Source organism: Silurus aristotelis (assembly GCF_946808225.1).
Source record: "Silurus aristotelis genome assembly, chromosome: 12".
In the NCBI taxonomy this organism is placed as follows: domain Eukaryota; kingdom Metazoa; phylum Chordata; class Actinopteri; order Siluriformes; family Siluridae; genus Silurus; species Silurus aristotelis.
In genome coordinates this window covers 3,346,637-3,365,414 of record NC_139585.1, presented here as the reverse complement: position 1 = coordinate 3,365,414, position 18,778 = coordinate 3,346,637, and the positions used below count along the sequence as shown (strand labels likewise).

At 38.1% G+C, this 18,778-nt stretch overlaps 1 protein-coding gene across 1 annotated transcript in view; it reads left to right on the top strand.

Moving 5' to 3' along the window:
* Positions 1-3,123: 3,123 nt before the first annotated feature.
* The window catches only part of LOC310734999 (hemicentin-2-like), a gene marked incomplete at its 3' end in the record, with an annotated part of 65,699 nt that continues 50,044 nt past the window's right edge, over positions 3,124-18,778 (top strand). The window contains exons 1-5 of the mRNA XM_083557558.1: positions 3,124-3,267; positions 3,391-3,442; positions 7,055-7,369; positions 7,482-7,796; positions 8,218-8,384. Of these exons, the coding sequence (XP_083413684.1) occupies positions 3,394-3,442; positions 7,055-7,369; positions 7,482-7,796; positions 8,218-8,384 (846 nt within the window). The 5' untranslated portion in view covers positions 3,124-3,267; positions 3,391-3,393. Of the gene's footprint in view, positions 3,268-3,390; positions 3,443-7,054; positions 7,370-7,481; positions 7,797-8,217 lie in introns of the transcript that reaches the window.

Sequence of the window (18,778 nt, the reverse complement as noted above, 5' to 3'; positions counted from 1 at the left end):
CAATTGTCACAAAACAGCTTTACAGAAATAAATAGATTTGAATATACATTTCAAATGAATAAACATATCCCTAATGACTGAGTCAGATGAAATGGAGGAAAGGAGAAAACTTCCTGAGATGATTTGAGGAAGAAACCTCAAGAGGAACCAGAATCAATGGAAACTTCATCATTATCTGGGTGACATTTATTATAGTTTTATTATTGCTGAAGGAACTGAAAGAAATGTCCATAATAAAGCTTTATAATGTTGTTATGTGTTTTACTAACTGAATTACTAACTGGATTTGTTGATTATATATTAAATTTTTTTTATTTTTTTTAATAAAGTTTATAGGACTGTGGTGAGACCTGAGATGTTGTATGGATTAGAGACAGTGGCATTGAGTAAAAGACAGGTGGAGCTGGAGGTAGCAGAGCTGAAGATGTTGAGATGTTCGTTGGGAGTGACGACGATGGACAGGATTAGAAATGAGTTTATTAGAGTGACAGCGCATGTTGGACGTTTTGGAGACAAGGTGAGGGAGGTAAGATTGAGATGGTTTGGACATGTGCAGAGGAGGAACATGGGGTATATCAGTAGGAGAATGCTGAGGATGGAGACACCAGGAAGGAGGAAAAGAGGAAGACCAAGGAGGAGGTTTATGGATGTGGTGAGGGAAGACATGCAGGTAGTTGGTGTGAAAGAGGCAGATGTAGAGGACAGAGGGGGTATGGAGACGGATGATCCGCTGTTGCGCCCCCTAATGGGAGAAGCCGAAAGAAGAAGAAGAAGAAGAAGAAGAAGAAGAAGAAGAAGAAGAGGAAGAAGAACAAGAACAAGAAGCAGAAGAAGAAGAAGAAGAAGAAGAACAAGAACAAGAACAAGAACAAGAACAAGAAGAAGAAAAGGAAGATTTTAATAATACTTTCATATGCACATCTTTGTTTTGGTCGCTGATCACTGATAAAGTTCTTTGCCAGCAAGGGATTTTCACTCATCATCTTCAAATGCTTTTTTGAGTTCAGTCAAAACTGCTATTTAGCCTTTTTTATAATTACATTTTACTCCTTTATTTAATAATATAATATAAATAATACTATTTTGTTGTTAAAGTACAAATCTTTTTTCCTCAGGAACAAAGATTTACATTTTTATTGCAAGAGCTCTACTGCCATCTAGCGGGAGACAATGAAAACGGAACCATTATAATGGGATTATTTACGGGATTATTATTATATATTATTTATTATGTATTATAAAATAGCCTTTAATTGTCACATATACATTACAGCAGAGTAAAGATTTTTCTTTACATATACCAGCTTGTTCAGAAGCTGGGGTCAGAGTGTAAGGTCAGCCATGATACAGCGAATATGCGTAAAAAAAAAAAAAAAAACCTGGATTATGTGTAAACATACGCCATAATAATACACTGATTTGGCATAAGTACTGAACTATCACTTTAGCATTCACACAGTTGTTCGTTTTAATAAGACTATATATGAATATGAAGTCATATCAATATTTACATTCAAACAGGTAGCAATTTACATGGGAATTTATTAGATTTAGCATCAATAATAACTAGTTATCAGCAGTTGCAAGCATTAACCAACATCACCAACATTACTGATGTCATCTTCTTGTAACATTGTCATGCACCATCTTGTAACAATGTCATGCACTTTCGCGTTTTTAACAGTGTCATGCACAATATTTGTGACAATGACATGCACCTCTTTTGAAATCCTTTTATTAAACTATATGAAACTTATACAGCTTCTTTTTAACTATTGTACTGGTACAGTGTTATATAATGTTATGCATTGTATAATTATGTTTCTCTACATGCTTGTGCAGGTTTGATTCTGAGTTTTTATGTAATAAAAACCCATCAGACTTTCCTGCACAGGAAGTGGAGATGCACATACTCTCTTCGTTGCTCACTTCAAACCCAGACAGCACCACTTTTGCCTGTCTGAAAGTGCTGTGAAAAATTACTTCCTGAATAAAAATGTTTTTATTTGTACTTGTTGTAGTAAATGGTGTACGGTCTGAGCACTGACACGCAGACCTTCCACTCCTGAATACTCCACTTTTTCGATTGACACTTGCGAGGCCTGTTCTGAGTGGAACCCATCTTGGAAAACCTCTGTATCACCCTGTCCACTGTACTGTAACTCAGTTTCAGTTCAAATTAATTCAATGCATATTTTAATTGCGCTTTTATCAATGAACATTGTCTCAAAGCAGCTTAACACAGATAATGCAGTGATAAAGAATGAATAGGATGTTCTTTATAAGTGTAAGTTCGTCCCTGATGAGTGAGCAGGTGGAGAATACTTCAAGGAAAAACTTCCCGTGATGGTAAAAGGAAGACTCTATAGGGAACACATCCTCATCTGGGTGGAATGCACATTTATTACAACTAAATATTGCTGAAGTGCAGTGATGGTGATCAAATGCAAACTGTATTCCTGAGTCAGTGTATTTTGAACTAGTTTATTTATACACTTACTACATGCACTTACTACAGTAGTCTAATCTCGGTGTTACAAAAGCATGAATCAGAAAGTTTACTTCTAGCTGCATGTGGTCCTAGTAAAAGTACTTCCATCTTATCCGAGCAGAAGGAAGTTATCAAGCATCCACTGTCTAATGTCCTTTATACCCTCCTCAACACTGTTATACTGATCTCTCTTATCTGGCTTCAGTTTCAGGGTGTTACACAATAATGGCTGCATGTTGAGTTATTTTCAGAGGACAGTAAATCTGTACTGCTGTACAAGACAATGAGTAAAAAAATCATTTCTATAGTAATGTCCCTGAAATATGAGGGGTGTACTCACTTTTGTGAGATACTTTATAATTCTAAGAATATATATTATATAATAAAATTCTAAAAACATAAATAAATATATATATATATATACAGTACTCAAGAAACCTCAAGAACCTGTATGACAAAATGAGGTCATTTCTAAGACCCTGGGACTCCAGTGAACCACGGTGGGAGCCATTACCTATAAATAAACAACAAACAATGGCACTTTTAGGAGCTCATAAAAGAACCCAGAACATCATCTATTTTTGTAGTGTTGCAGATGATGTGACTTCTTGGGCTACTTGTGATATTTGGGCTCCCAGACTGGAGGAAGGAAGTGCAGGTTGGAAGTGTGCAGCTGGGCAATGCCAAATAATTTGAGAGGTTTATCTTTCAGTGCTGATCCACATGACACACTTCAGCAGCTCTGAGAAAACCTTCACAGCTCATATGGTGCATTGGTAAGTTTATTAATACTACTAACACTACTACTGTTTATCTTATTAAAGGGCATGTGGGAATAATAATAATGATATAATAATAATAACAATAATATAAAGGCTGTTTCTTGTTCCACATTAAAGGACATGATGTCCACCATGAAGTCAGGCGGAATTATGTCTATTTCTGTCCTGGGTGAGTACGTTCTCCGCTTTCACGGGGGTTCACATTTCACACCGGCCGGGGTTTTTCACAGAATTGCATTTGCCACATAACTAATTTGTTTGGCTGATTTATAGTCACTTTCTAACAGATTTGTGTGCGCATGTGACCTTTATCCTGACACATGCACTGTACTGCAGAAAGTCCATAACACTTTGTAGTAAACATTTATTAAATAACAAACTTCTTCTTCTTCTTCTTTCGGCTGCTCCCATTAGGGGTCACCACAGCGGATCATCCGTCTCCATACCACCCTGTCCTCTACATCTGCCTCTTTCACACCAACTACCTGCATGTCTTTCCTCACCAAATCCATGAACCTCCTCCTTGGCCTTCCTCTTTTCCTCCTACCTGGTGGCTCCATCCTCAGCATTTTTCTACCAATATAATTCATGTCCCTCCTTTGCACATGTCCAAACCATCTCAATCTCGCCTCCCTCACCTTGTCACCAAAACATCCTACATGCGCTGTCCCTCTAATAAACTCATTTCTAATCCTGTCCATCCTCATCACTCCCAACGAAAACCTCAACATCTTCAGCTCTGCTACCTCCAGCTCCGCCTCCTGTCTTTTATTCAATGCCACTGTCTCTAATCCATACGCAGGTCTCACCACAGTCCTATAAACTTTCCCTTTCATTCTTGCAGATACCCTACTATCACAAATCACTCCTGTCACTCTTCTCCACCCACTCCACCCTGCCTGCACTCTTTACTTTACTTCTCTAACACACTCTCCATTACTTTGCACTGTTGACCCCAGGTACCTGAACTCCTCCACCTTTTCCAGCTCTTCTCCCTGCAACCGCATCACTCCACTGCCCTCCCTCTCATTCACACACATGTACTCTGTCTTACTCCTACTGACTTTCATTCCCCTTCTCTCCAACGCATATCTCCACCTCTCCAGGCTCTTTTCAACCTGCTCACTACTCTCACCACAAATGACAATATCATCCGCAAACATCATAGTCCAGGGAGACTCCTGCCTGACCTCGTCCGTCAACCTGTCCATCACCACTGCAAACAGGAAAGGGCTCAGGGCCGATCCTTGATGCAGTCCAACCTTCACCCTGAACCAGTCTGTCGTACCTACTGCACACTTCACTGCCGTCACACTGTCCTCATACATGTCCTGCACCACCCTCACATACTTCTCTGACACAAGTGACTTCCTCATACAATACCACAACTCCTCTCTCGGCACCCTGTCGTACGCTTTCTCTAAATCCACAAATACACAATGCAGCTCCTTCTGTCCTTCTCTATACTTCTCCATCAACATCCTCAAAGCAAATAAGGCATCTGTGGTGCTCTTCCTTGGCATGAAACCATACTGTTGCTCACAGATTGTCACCTCTTCTCTCAGCCTGGCTTCCACTACTCTTTCCCATAACTTCATGGTGTGACTGATCAACTTAATTCCCCTGTAGTTACTGCAAGACTGCACATCTCCTTTATGCTTAAAGATCGGTACCAGCACACTTCTTCTCCATTCCTCAGGCATCTTCTCACCTTCCAAAATCCTGTTAAACAACCTGGTCAAAAACTCCACTGCCATCTCTCCTAAACATCTCGACGCTTCTACCGGTATGTCATCTGGTCCAACCGACTTTCCACTTTTCATTCTCCTAATCGCTGCTCTCACTTCCTCCTTACTAATCCTATCTACATCCTGCTTCACCAACTCCACATCGTCCAACCTTCTCTCTCTCTGATTTTCCTCATTCATCAGCTGCTCAAAATACTCCCTCCACCTTCTCAACACACTCTCCTCACTAGTCAAGAAATTTCCCTCTCCATCCTTTACTGCTCTAACTTGCAGTACATCCTTCCCTACTCGGTCCCTCTGCCTGGCCAATCGGTATAAATCCTTTTCTCCTTCCTTAGTGTCCAACCTCTCATACAGCTCCTCATATGCCTTTTCCTTGGCTTTCGCCACATCCCTTTTTACCTGCTGTCGCATCTCCTTGTACTCCTGCCTACTTTGCTCATCACTCTGTCGATCCCACTTCTGTTTTGCCAATCTCTTTCTCGTTATGCTCTCCTGCACTTCCTCATTCCACCACCACGTCTCCTTGTCTTGCTTTTTATTTCCAGATGTCACACCAAGTACTTTTCTAGCTGCCTCCCTCATCACTCCTGCAGTAGTTGCCAAATCATCCAACACCTCTTCAACACCACTGAGCCTCTGTCTGACCTCTTCCCTGAACCTCACACTACACTCTTCCTCCTTCAGTTTCCACCATCTTATTCTTCTTTCAATCCTCACTCTCCTCCTCTTCTTCTTCGCCTCCAAAACCATCCTACAGACCACCATCCGATGCTGTCTAGCTACACTGTCCCCTGCCAACACCTTACAGTCTCCAATCTCCTTCAGGTTGCATCTCCTGCATAGCACATAGTCCACCTGTGTGCACCTTCCTCCACTCTTATACGTCACCCTATGATCCTCCTTCTTCTTAAAATAAGTGTTCACCATTGCCATTTCCATCCTTTTAGCAAAATCTACCACCATTTGCCCTTCCACATTCCTCTCCTTAAAACCATACCTACCCATCACCTCCTCATCACCTCTGTTCCCTTCACCTACATGACCATTAAAGTCTGCCCCAATCACCAATCGTTCTTTCCTAGGTACACCATCTACCACTTCATCTAATTCACTCCAGAATCTTTCCTTCTCCTCCATCTCACAGCCCACTTGTGGAGCATAGGCACTGATGACATTTATCATCATTCCTTCAACTTCCACCTTCACGATCATCACCCTATCAGAAACTCTCTTCTCCTCTACTACACTCTTACTGTACTCTTCCTTCAGAATCACCCCTACACCATTTCTCTTTCCATCCACACCATGATAAAACAGTTTAAACCCACCTCCAATGTTCCTGGCCTTACTCCCTTTCCACTTGGTCTCCTGAACACACAGCATCTACCTTTCTCCTCTCCATCATGTCAGCTATCTCTCTCCCTTTACCCGTCATAGTACCAACATTTAAAGTACCAACCCGAACCTCTACTCTCCTACACTGCTCCTTTCCCTGCCGTCTCCGTAGACGTCTTCCTCCTCTCCTCCTCCTCCTTCGGCCAACAGTAGCCCAATTTCCACCGGTACCCTGTCGGCTAACGATACCTGTGGCGGTCGTTGTTAACCCGGGCCTCGACCGATCCGGTATGAAATTCTCATTTGTGATCCGCATGTTCGATTTGGCACATGTTTTACACTGGATGCCCTTCCTAACGCAACCCTCCCCATTTACCCGGGCTTGGGACCGGCACTAAGAGTGACCTGGCTTGTGCCCCCCTAATGGCTGGGTTTTTTATTAAATAACAAACAACTATTGATAAAAAACTCATATGAAATGCTATTAGTTATCGGTTATGAACAGCCAATTTATCTGAACAAAATGTGTGTTCTGATTTGAGGAAAAAGAGGAATAAAAAGAATTTGGCAGAATTTTTACAATTGATAAAAAATTCATTATTTTATTTCTCCTTATAAAATGCAGTTTTCAGTTATGGACAGGACTGTGTCACATGACCAAAATGTGTGTTCTGATTTGCTCTGTGATCTATCAGTTTATCTGCTGATGCTTCAGTGTCAAGCCTTCATCATCAGAGAAGTTCTAGTGAAAGACTCTGTGACGTTCCCGTGTTCCTGCCCTGGAAACTGTCCGGTGGTTCAGTGGAGTCGCTTCATTCCCAGTTACACCATTGTGTCTGAATGGAAGTGTCCCAGAGGACAGAATTTACAGAAAAGATTTGAAATATCAGGAGATACCAGCAGAGGAGATTTCTCCCTGATGATCATCTCAGTAGCCTACAATGATGTCGGCTCCTACAGGTGCAGCTGTAATGGAGAAACAGTTAGTGAAGTGAAGATGAAGGTTCTGGGTAAGTGTGTGTCTGTAGTGAAGTATGAGCTGCTGCACTGGTACAGGTGGAGCTCTTACACAAAAACACAGAAGTGAAGATAAACCATGATCATGATGTTTTTGTCTGACAGTTGCGACAGTTGTAAAGGTTCAGGAGAAGCAGAATGTCACCCTCCCGTGCTACGGAGACACTCGGAGACAAGATGTTAAAGATGTACAGTGGAAGAAGGATGGAGGAAAGGTTGTGCTGTACACTCATGCAAACAGATCAGTGACTACTGATGAAGCAGGAAGCAGATTTATGATGTCAGTAGAAGACTTTCTGGATGGTGATCTCTCTCTCCACATCAGTTCAGTTCACCTGTCTGATGCAGGAGAATATCGGTGTCTCATTGATGATGAATCTCAGGATGGAGAACCTTCAACTGTTGTGCTGCAGGTAGAAGGTAAGTTTATGCCTTATAGTGGTGGTCATTTTAACTCAGTGACACTAGATGGCAGGTGATCCCAGTAAATGTTTATTGCATCATTCACATAATAAATTAATTTAATTCACCAAGTTTCAGTATTATGATTTATTACGTGTCTAATCCACTAAGAGATTTGATAAACTTATTTTTATTTCAGGCTGGTTTTAATAGTGTGGTTACAAATAAAGAGACAAACACATTAAAAAGACTTGTATGAAGTTTCCAGTTCTACAATATTAAACAACTAATTTTTATTGCCAATTTTAAACACTATATTACACTGTATTAGGCTAATAATATAATATATATTCCAAAAAGTCAAACTCACATATTAATGACTCTTAGAGTTGACGTAGAAAATGTCGTAATAAATAATCCAATTCTTTTTTTTAACCAGGACTACAACAGCAAACCAGCAGCAGCAGCAGCAGCAGTGAGGTTACAGTAATGATAATAGGATTGGTCATGTCTCTAGCCATTTTCATCGGACTGATCGTTTGGATTGTAACATGGCGCAGAGATTCCCCTGCATTCCAGGCCAGGAACAGTCCAATTCCGTTTTAAATGTATCACAGTTTTAACCTTGTTTGTTGTAAGAAAACAAAAAGAACATGCATGCCAGTTTGTACAGAAGGTATATTAGACCTGTATTCCATGTATCTGGAAAATACCATCTTGAAGGACTGGATTAAAGTTTAATTAAGGCAGTAAACCTACATTACAGCTTCAGTATTACTGTTCTAAAGTTCTCAGACTCTAATTAAGTCTGCTTGAAGGTCTGATGGGGTTTGGATTATCTTTGACTGTAATACTATTCTAATTGGTTTTTACATTTTGGTGTTTTTCTGATCAGATATGATGGTTTGTGTAAATAAGTTTTAGAAATAGTTTTCCAGATTTCTCCTGTATATGTCTTGTTTTTGTTTTGTGTGTCTTAGAATAGCTGTATTCTGCGTTTTTTTTTGTGTTGGCTACCAAACAATCCAACAAACTCATCCATGTCTCGAGATTTGACTCTACACTGAGAAATCCCAGGTCACTAGGACACTCATCACACATGGGTGTCTGTAGGTGTTTTTTTTATTAATAAGAACGAAAAACCTTCACAAGGATAAGTTCATGGAACACTTCTTTGAAAGGTTCCAGAAACCCAGTGATCTCCAATATGCTGGTGGGAAATTGCATTCCTTCTTTCCTTTTTCTCTCTAAAAATTCATTTGGCTTGGTGCAACTCGTGCTTTAGATCAGGGGTGTCAAAATCCATTGCTCAGGGGGCCAAAGCACACTTTAGGTCGCAGCCCGAACATGATAAACATTTATTGAACACGGTAAAACAATGTTTTTTTTTAACATAAATATGAATTAAAACAGACAGGACATTTATTCCAGAATAAATACACTTAAACTTTAAATAAAATAAAAAATAAAAAATAAAAATATTTCCTGTCAAAATTAGAAAGTTAGAAATATGAACATTCTGCAAAAAAAACCTTTAAGTAAACCTTAAAATAACAACAAATTAAAACAATCAGACTTTTTTGCTCTTATGCCATTTTATAAAAAAAATTATAATAATAATTTAAATAACTTATAATATGAAAAGATTTTGTTTGGTTGGACCTACATATGTGAGCAGACATTCAGCGTCATGAACATCAACAAAGCACCTCACAGATCCAGGTTAACTGACCAACACCTCGGATCTTTCCTGAGAGTTACCACAACAAAACTTACTCCAGACTTTGATGAACTGGCAAAATAAGGAGATGAATAACACTGTTCCTACTGAAACTGAACTTGTGTTTTTCTGCTGTGTTTATTCAACTAAAATGTAATAAATTAATTATTAATTTAATTAATGCATTTGGAAAACAATTTGTATGATGAGCCTTGCATATTCATGCTTTGCTACATGTTACAGGCCAAATCTCTAATGTAATATATATATTTATATATCCTGGCCCGGCCCGGCCCCTCTGTCAAATTTTAGAACCCATTGTGGCCCGTGAGTCAAAAAGTTTAACCATCCCTGCTTTAGTGTGTTAAGTGTTTAGTGTGTTAAGTGTTTCTTGTGTTGATTGTTTAGTGTGTTTCGTGTTTAGCGTGTTAAGTGTTTAGTGTGTTAAGGGGTTTAGTGTGTTTAGTGTTTAGTGTGTTATGTTTGTAGTGTGTTGAGTGTTTAGTGTGTTAAGTGTTTAGTGTGTTATGGGTTTAGCGTGTTAAGTTTGTAGTGTGTTGCGTATTTTGTGTGTTAAGTGTTAAGTTTGGTGTGTTTAGTGTTTAGTGTGTTAAGTATTTAGTGTGTTAAGTGTTTAGCGTGTTAAGCTTTTATCGTGTTAAGTGTTTAGTGTGTTAAGTATTTAGTGTGTTAAGTATTTAGCATGTTAAGTTTTTAGCATGTTAAGTATTTAGTGTGTTAAGTTATTAGTGTGTTAAGTGTTTAGTGTGTTGAGTATTTAGTGTGTTAAGTTATTAGTGTGTTTAGTGTTTAGTGTGTTAAGTATTTAGTGTGTTAAGTGTTTAGCGTGTTAAGCTTTTAGCGTGTTAAGTGTTTAGTGTGTTAAGTATTTAGTGTGTTAAGTATTTAGCATGTTAAGTTTTTAGTGTGTTGAGTATTTAGTGTGTTAAGTGGTTAGTGTGTTAAGTTTGTAGTGTGTTGAGTATTTTGTGTGTTAAGTGTTTAGTGTGTTAAGTATTTAGTGTGTTAAGTATTTAGTGTGTTAAGTATTTAGCATGTTAAGTTTTTAGTGTGTTGAGTATTTAGTGTGTTAAGTGGTTAGTGTGTTAAGTTTGTAGTGTGTTGAGTATTTTGTGTGTTAAGTGTTTAGTGTGTTAAGTATTTAGTGTGTTAAGTATTTAGCATGTTAGGTTTTTAGCATGTTAAGTATTTAGTGTGTTAAGTATTTAGTGTTGAGTGGTTATCGTGTTAAGTGTTTAGTGTGTTTCGTGTTTAGCGTGTTAAGTGTTTAGTGTGTAATGTCTGTAGTGTGTTAAGTATTTAGTGTGTTAAGTGGTTAGTGTGTTAGGTTTGTAGTATGTTGAGTATTTTGTGTGTTAATTTTGTAGTGTCTTGAGTATTTTGTGTGTTAAGTGTTTAGTGTGTTGAGTGTTTAGTGTGTTGAGTGTTTAGTGTGTTAGATGTTTAGTGTGTTAAGTTATTAGTGAGTTGAGTGGTTAGCGTGTTAGGTGTTTAGCGTGTTAAGTGTGTTAAGTGTTTAGTGTGTTAAGTATTTAGCATGTTAAGTTTTTAGCATGTTAAGTATTTAGTGTGTTAAGTTATTAGTGTGTTAAGTGTTTAGTGTGTTGAGTATTTAGTGTGTTAAGTGGTTAGTGTGTTAAGTTTGTAGTGTGTTGAGTATTTTGTGTGTTAAGTGGTTAGTGTGTTAAGTTTGTAGTGTGTTGAGTATTTTGTGTGTTAAGTGTTTAGTGTGTTGAGTGTTTAGTGTGTTAAGTTTGTAGTGTGTTGAGTATTTTGTGTGTTAAGTGGTTAGTGTGTTGAGTATTTTGTGTGTTAAGTGTTTAGTGTGTTGAGTGTTTAGTGTGTTAGGTTTGTAGTGTGTTGAGTATTTTGTGTGTTAAGTGGTTAGTGTGTTAAGTTTGAAGTGTGTTAAGTATTTTGTGTGTTAAGTGTTTAGTGTGTTAAGTGTTTAGTGTGTTAAGTTTGTAGTGTGTTGAGTATTTTGTGTGTTAAGTGGTTAGTGTGTTGAGTATTTTGTGTGTTAAGTGTTTAGTGTGTTGAGTGTTTAGTGTGTTAAGTTTGTAGTGTGTTGAGTATTTTGTGTGTTAAGTGGTTAGTGTGTTAAGTTTGTAGTGTGTTGCGTGTTTAGGGTTTAGTGTGTTGAGTTATTAGTGTGTTAAGTGTTTAGCGTGGTAAGTATTCAGTGTTTTAAGGGTTTAGTGTGTTTAGTGTTTAGTGTGTTGAGTTATTAGTGTGTTAAGTGTTTGATTTTTTTAATCTATTTGTCCTGCAAAGTGGTAAAAATATCTAGGTGAAGAAGGTAACAACATAAAAAGATTCTGCAAGGGATGGCTGGAATCTCCTAACATTAACTCGGCCTTCCTCAGAGTCCTTGCTTTATACACACTGTTTAAATCCATCAGGTTGGTGCCGACAATCTTACCACACACTTTAACAATACTCTGAAGTCTATTTCTATTTTTCAGATTAAGCGCTCCATACCAACACACAAATGTAAAAGTAATAACTGACTCAATAAAACAAGAATAAAACATTTTCATAAAAGTGCTATCCACGTTAAAACCACGGAGTTTCCGTAAAAAATACATACGCTGGTGGGCTTTTTTTACAAACAGCATCCACATGAGCCTCAACTTTTCATCTATTATAGTACCAAGATATTTAAAATGATGTACAATCTCAACAGTATGATCATTAATAACCACAGGAGAGATGGCTGTACGAGTTTTCTTCCTAAAATCTACAATCATCTCTTTAGTTTTTATTACATTAATGTCCAAAAAGGACAGTTTACACCAATCAATAAAATCAATAGTCTATTGTCTTTGGAAAGAGTCAATATTATGAACACTCTTTAAACTTTCTGCTAGGATATGAGGTTGGATACAATTAAAGGCTGATGAAAAATCAATAAAAACCAAACGTACAAAAGTTTGTACCATGCCTGACCTATAGGCAAACTGAAGCGGATCTAGATTTGCCTGTACCATGGTCAAAAGCGCGTGTCCTTCACGATCCTCTCAAATGTTTTCATTATCAGAGAAGTAAGTGCTACTGGCCTGTACTCATTTAAAGATTTTCGTGCATTATTCTTAGGAACAGGTACGATAATAGACTCTTTCCAAAGACAGGGAACCTTATGGAGACTCAATGACATTTAAAAAATAAAACAAAAAATATCTGCAAGTTGTTCCGCACAATTTCTAAGAATACGGCCCCCAATACCATCCGGGCCAGGACTTTTCCTCTCTCTTACACCTCGAAAAAGTTTTAAAACCATATCCTTGTCAACATTAACCCTACTCTGTTCCGAAGCAGCATTATTAAACACTGGCAATTCCTGACTAAAATCATGACTATTAAAACGATTATAAAAAACATTCAGATCATTAGAAAGATTAAAAAAAATCAAACTTCCCATCAAGAGAAATATTACGTTTTTTGGAATTCATCCCCATCATGGATTTCACCACCTCCCATGCAGAACGTGAATTCCGGGTTTTTAGCATATCCTCCACTTTGACCTTATAATTAAGCCTTGCCATTTTAAGTTATTTTTTAACATGTTTTTTTAATACCTTATACTGAGTCACATCACCTTGATTAAAAGAAATATTTCTCTGAATAATTGTATTTTTTACCGATTTAGTGACCCATGGTTTATTATTCTGGTAAATGGCTATTTCTTTCCTGGGAATAACAAGATCTTCACAAAACGTAATATAAGCTGACACCGTCTCTGTAAATTCATCTAAATCTGCACAAGCATCAGTAAACACATCCCAATCTGTGCAGCTAAAACAGTCCTGGATACAATTTATAGATTCAGCAGCATTTCATATAACGTGTAAAACAGGTTACATACTGATAAAAACCACACAGGGACTTCTCCATATTACAGTGATTAAAATTACTCATAATAAAATTTGGTGTGTCCGGCGAGACCCCTTGAAGCCTTTGCACAGTTTTAACAATAATTCGGGTTGCAGAGTCAGCGTTAGTTCTCGAATGAATGTACACGAGCGTGATAAATATCTGGGGGATCTCCCTTGGTAAGTAATAGGGTCGAACATTGCCGCAGGAAGTGGGGGTGCTGGGGGTGCTGCAGCACCCCCTATTGGCGAGAGAGAGATTTTAAAAAAATGTAGGGCTATTAAAAAGATTTTGCACAAAGGAAGATAAAATTAGCTCTTCGTACCTTTTACAACAACATGAAGATATTAGAAAGAGAGATCGGTGGTCTCTTTCCTGCTCGTGTTCCACATCCCTCTCAAAGCGCAGAGCGGGAGGCTATAATGCGTCTTTGTGTGGAAATATACAACTGTTTTTTGGGGGGGTTTTTTTGTTTTTTTTAAATGGATTCAACTTTATTATATTATGTGTTACCAGCATTTACTGATATTTATTTTAATGCTTAACAGGCTTTAGTGTGTTGTTTCTTTGGTTTTTTTTTTTTTTATTATTATTATTATTTTAAAACAACCCCCCAACCACCGCAACACCGCCGGTATTTGGTCCACTAAAAGTAAAAAAAAAAAAGTGCCATCGTCACAGCCCTATGTTATTTTTTTAAATGTATTCTAAATAGGCCCATAGGCTCATAGGTATTTTTGTCAAAAAAAAAAAATAATAATTCACAGCACCCCCTGTTCAAAATTACTTCCAGCGGCCCTGCCTGAAGGAGTTTAGAGAAGCACGTCTTCTTGTTTTCACGGAAACATGGCTCAAGGAACAAGACTCTTATTCCGACTTGGAAATTGATGGATTTGGGGAACCCTATCGTTTGGACAGAGATCCAACTGTGACGGGTAAATCTCTTGGTGGAGGATTATGCCTTTATGTTAATAAAAGTTGGTGTAATACAGTGGTCATTAGTCCATCAATTTCCAAGTCGGAATAAGAGTCTTGTTCCTTGAGCCATGTTTCCGTGAAAACAAGAAGACGTGCTTCTCTAAACTCCTTCAGGAATTTTACATTTGCCCGAAGCTCATCCAGTTTATTACGAAGGCTGAACGTTAGCCAGCATAACTGTGGGGAGAGGAATACGACGATGGCCTTGTCTCTTCAATCTCTGACGCATGCCGCCGCGACTCCCCCTCTTCGTCACCCCTTTCGGCTTGGATACACACTCTCGGTTTGCCGCGGTAAAATCCGACTGAACAACCTCTGCTGGAAACGCTGCCAGGGGATCCACACTTCCCGCTCCAGAGTTACGTAGTAGGAGAAGAAACTCGGGGCTGTACTGCAGAGATACACGGGGCTCGCAAAGAAACACTCAAAAAGTGCAAAAAAAAAAAAAGAAAGAAAAAACGTGTCATATAAAAACAAGTCATTGTTTACAACAATAAAAAAAGGCACGAAACAAACAATAAACAAACAAACAAACTGCTGCTGCGTGTCGCCATGCACAGCGCCACTTCGAGGGCTCTATACTTCGAGGGGCTCTATATATACTCTATTCTGTATTATGTCTCTATTCTCTTATATATTTGCACATTTCTGTTTCTTTGCTTTTGAGTAATGTCCCCACTGTAGGATGAATAATGTTAAATCTTATTTTATCTCTTATCCTACTTTCCTGGACCCATAACATCTTAAATTCAGATTTACTGTCCTCAGAAAATAACAACATACGACTATTATTATTAAAATAACTGCCAACAAAAAAAATAGAGAGAGTACACCCTCAGTGATTAGTGTTTCACATTGTTTACGTTGTAATACAGAACATCCTGATAAACCGAGTCAAAAGATTTTTAAGAAATGAATAAACCATTTATAGATTGTTGTGTTGTTAGTGGTTAGAATGGGTTTTTTTTTTTTTTGCTGTGTGAAAATGTAGTGATCAATGTGGGTAGTTGATAAAAAAAAAAAAAATTCACTTTGATGCTTTCACGTTTCATGTAACAGAGCACGAATTATACAACTGATACAAAAGATCTTACCCAGAATACTGTTCACACAGAAACGGATTTTACATTAGATCTGTATTTTAGGTTTGTGAAGATACCAGCATGAATGACTAGATTTAGAGAGATTAGTAAGGCAGTACACATCATTACAGAAGACTCGAGCTTTAGATTCGATTTTGAATCTAATCTAATCTAATCTAATCTAATCTAATCTTATGTCCGGAAATGTTTTAAACCACATATATATGTTTATGTTTTGTTTAGTCATTCAGTAAGTTCTTGTAAGTTCTCTCTTCTAAACGTCAGTTACATCTTGAGCAGAAAGGAAGCCTCTGATTGGACATTTAGAATGTACAGGGAGGGATCCAGAAAGCACTTCACAGACACCCTCACTCACAGATCACCCTCACTAACAACTGACCATAATTATATTTCCTGCTCATATCTATAAGTACTGCACAGAACTGTCAGTCATCACAGTATCTGTATATGTTGCACACACTATGGCTGCTATTTACTGTACAAAGTTTTATAGTAAACTCTCTAATCATACCTGACACACAATACTGTCATTTACACTACCATGCACTCTCACACTTTATGTACATTACTGGTCTGTATCCCTATTTAATACCCACACTGTCTATACTGTCTCACATTGTCTGTATTGTCTTGTATTGTCTTGTATAGTCTGTTCTTGTCTTGTCGTGTCTGTTTTGTCTTGTATCGGTTTAATTTATGTCTGTACTTTTGAGAGTCACTAACAGCTGGAACCAAATTCCTTGTGTGTGTCAACACACTTGGCCAATAAACCTGATTCTGATTCTGATTCTGATTCTGATTCTGACACAAACCTTAGCAGATGAAGAAGGGAATTTCACCTAGAGATCACCCTGCAGTTTATCTCTCAGTGCTGCTCAGGAACACACTCACTCCACAGCTCAGTCTTACGGCATTTCGTGATATAGTCACGGAATGTAATCTATTGACTCGTGTTCATGGACACGAATTTCCCTCTTTTTTTCGTGTCATTCAGCATGACTTTTCATTGAATGTATTTTAATACATTTTTGTGTGAAAAAAATGTTGTTGTTTTTTTTGTGGGATCAGCAGTTTCTCAACCCTGTGTAAATCTTTTGCACAATACTTTGTGTGTGTGTGTGTGTGTGTGTGTGTGTGTGTGTGTGTGTGTGTGTGTGTGTGTGTGTGTGTGTGTGTGTGTGTTTCTTTAAATATTTTTTAGAAATAGCTTTCCATTTTTGTAGGGGTAGAAATTCTACAAATGACTCGCGTGTAGATCACCACTCCATGTAAACTTCCGACTGAATAGGGGTGAGAGTCCCGCCCCTTTTTCTGATTCTACAGTAGAATCGGCTGTGGTAGAGAAGGAAACAATCCGATCTGAATATTTAAATGAGGAGATCTGCGTCATCAGTGAGGGAGGGGCTATAAACTGCTTCTGCAGCGAGGCATAAGAGGCATCAGTTCGCCTTTCAGATTTGTTCTCAGTGCTGTGCCGGGACACAAACTCCATCATCCGAGAGAAACGTTTCATAGGTAAGTTTATTAATATCAATAACACATGTCTAACGGTCACGTGGGTATTATAATAATAATAATAATAATAATAATAATAATAATAATAATAATATGATTATATGTTTCTTGTTCTTCATTACAGATGTTTTGTTTTGTAGGTCTGTTGTTCTGAAACATTATCATCATGCAGTCGGTCGGAATTCCTGCTGTTTCTGTCCTGATTGAGTGTTTTTAATTCTGGATAAAACACACTGCTGAGGGATATTACATTATTCATTTTAGATATTAATAAAAGTAGTTTCTTCCCCTAATACAATAGAATGTTAAATGTTAATGTTATAATATTTTCCCAGACAGAAATCAACATCATCTCACTGACGTTAATGTGCTGATTTACAGTATTTATCGAGTCTTTTGGCCGCATTTTCTGTGCTCTAGTTTGTGCGCATGTTACTGATACATACAGTAACAGGAAATTTCTTTGAATTGATTGTGTCACATGACCAAAATGTGTGTTCTGATTTGCTCTGTGATCTATCAGTTTATCTGCTGATGCTTCAGTGTCAAGCCTTCATCATCAGAGAAGTTCTAGTGAAAGACTCTGTGACGTTCCCGTGTTCCTGCACTGGAAACTGTCCGGTGGTTCAGTGGAGTCGCTTCATTCCCAGTTACACCATTGTGTCTGAATGGAAGTGTCCCAGAGGACAGAATTTACAGAAAAGATTTGAAATATCAGGAGATACCAGCAGAGGAGATTTCTCCCTGATGATCATCTCAGTAGCCTACAATGATGTCGGCTCCTACAGGTGCAGCTGTAATGGAGAAACAGTTAGTGAAGTGAAGATGAAGGTTCTGGGTAAGTGTGTGTCTGTAGTGAAGTATGAGCTGCTGCACTGGTACAGGTGGAGCTCTTACACAAAAGCACAGAAGTGAAGATAAACCATGATCATGATGTTTTTGTCTGACAGTTGGAACAGTTGTAAAGGTTCAGGAGAAGCAGAATGTCACCCTCCCGTGCTACGGAGACACTCGGAGACAAGATGTTAAAGATGTACAGTGGAAGAAGGATGGAGGAAAGGTTGTGCTGTACACTCATGCAAACAGATCAGTGACTACTGATGAAGCAGGAAGCAGATTTATGATGTCAGTAGAAGACTTTCTGGATGGTGATCTCTCTCTCCACATCAGTTCAGTTCACCTGTCTGATGCAGGAGAATATCGGTGTCTCCTCCATGATGAATCTCAGGATGGAGAACCATCAACTGTTGTGATGGAGGTAGAAGGTAGGTTTAACTGAAGGTTAATTAACTACATATACATGTTCAGGATGAAGTAGTTTCCAATTGTACAATAATAAAAAACTAAAAGATGATAAATAATAAATCAGATATTTTTTACACATTAGTGAATTGTGCTTTTATCAGTTGAATAATAAATAACACAGTAATGTTTTAACCAGAACTACAACAGCAAACAAACACCACCACTAACAGCACTGAGGTTACACGACTGTGTGTGCTACTAGGATCGATCATCTCTGTAGGTATCATCATCGGACTGATCCTTTGTTTGGCGAGAAGACAGAAATGACACTGCATTAGATCCAAGACCTTCATCATCATCGTCATCATCATCAAATGTTCAAATTTAATCAATTTAATAAACATATAAATTCAGATTTAATTCTATAGGATTTTAACATCACTAAACATTAAACATTTATTTACAGTCAAACACAAAGACTATAGTCTTAAGCTGATTAAATGCTTGAGGCACAAACACGTCTCAGTGGACTTGCTGTCATCAAC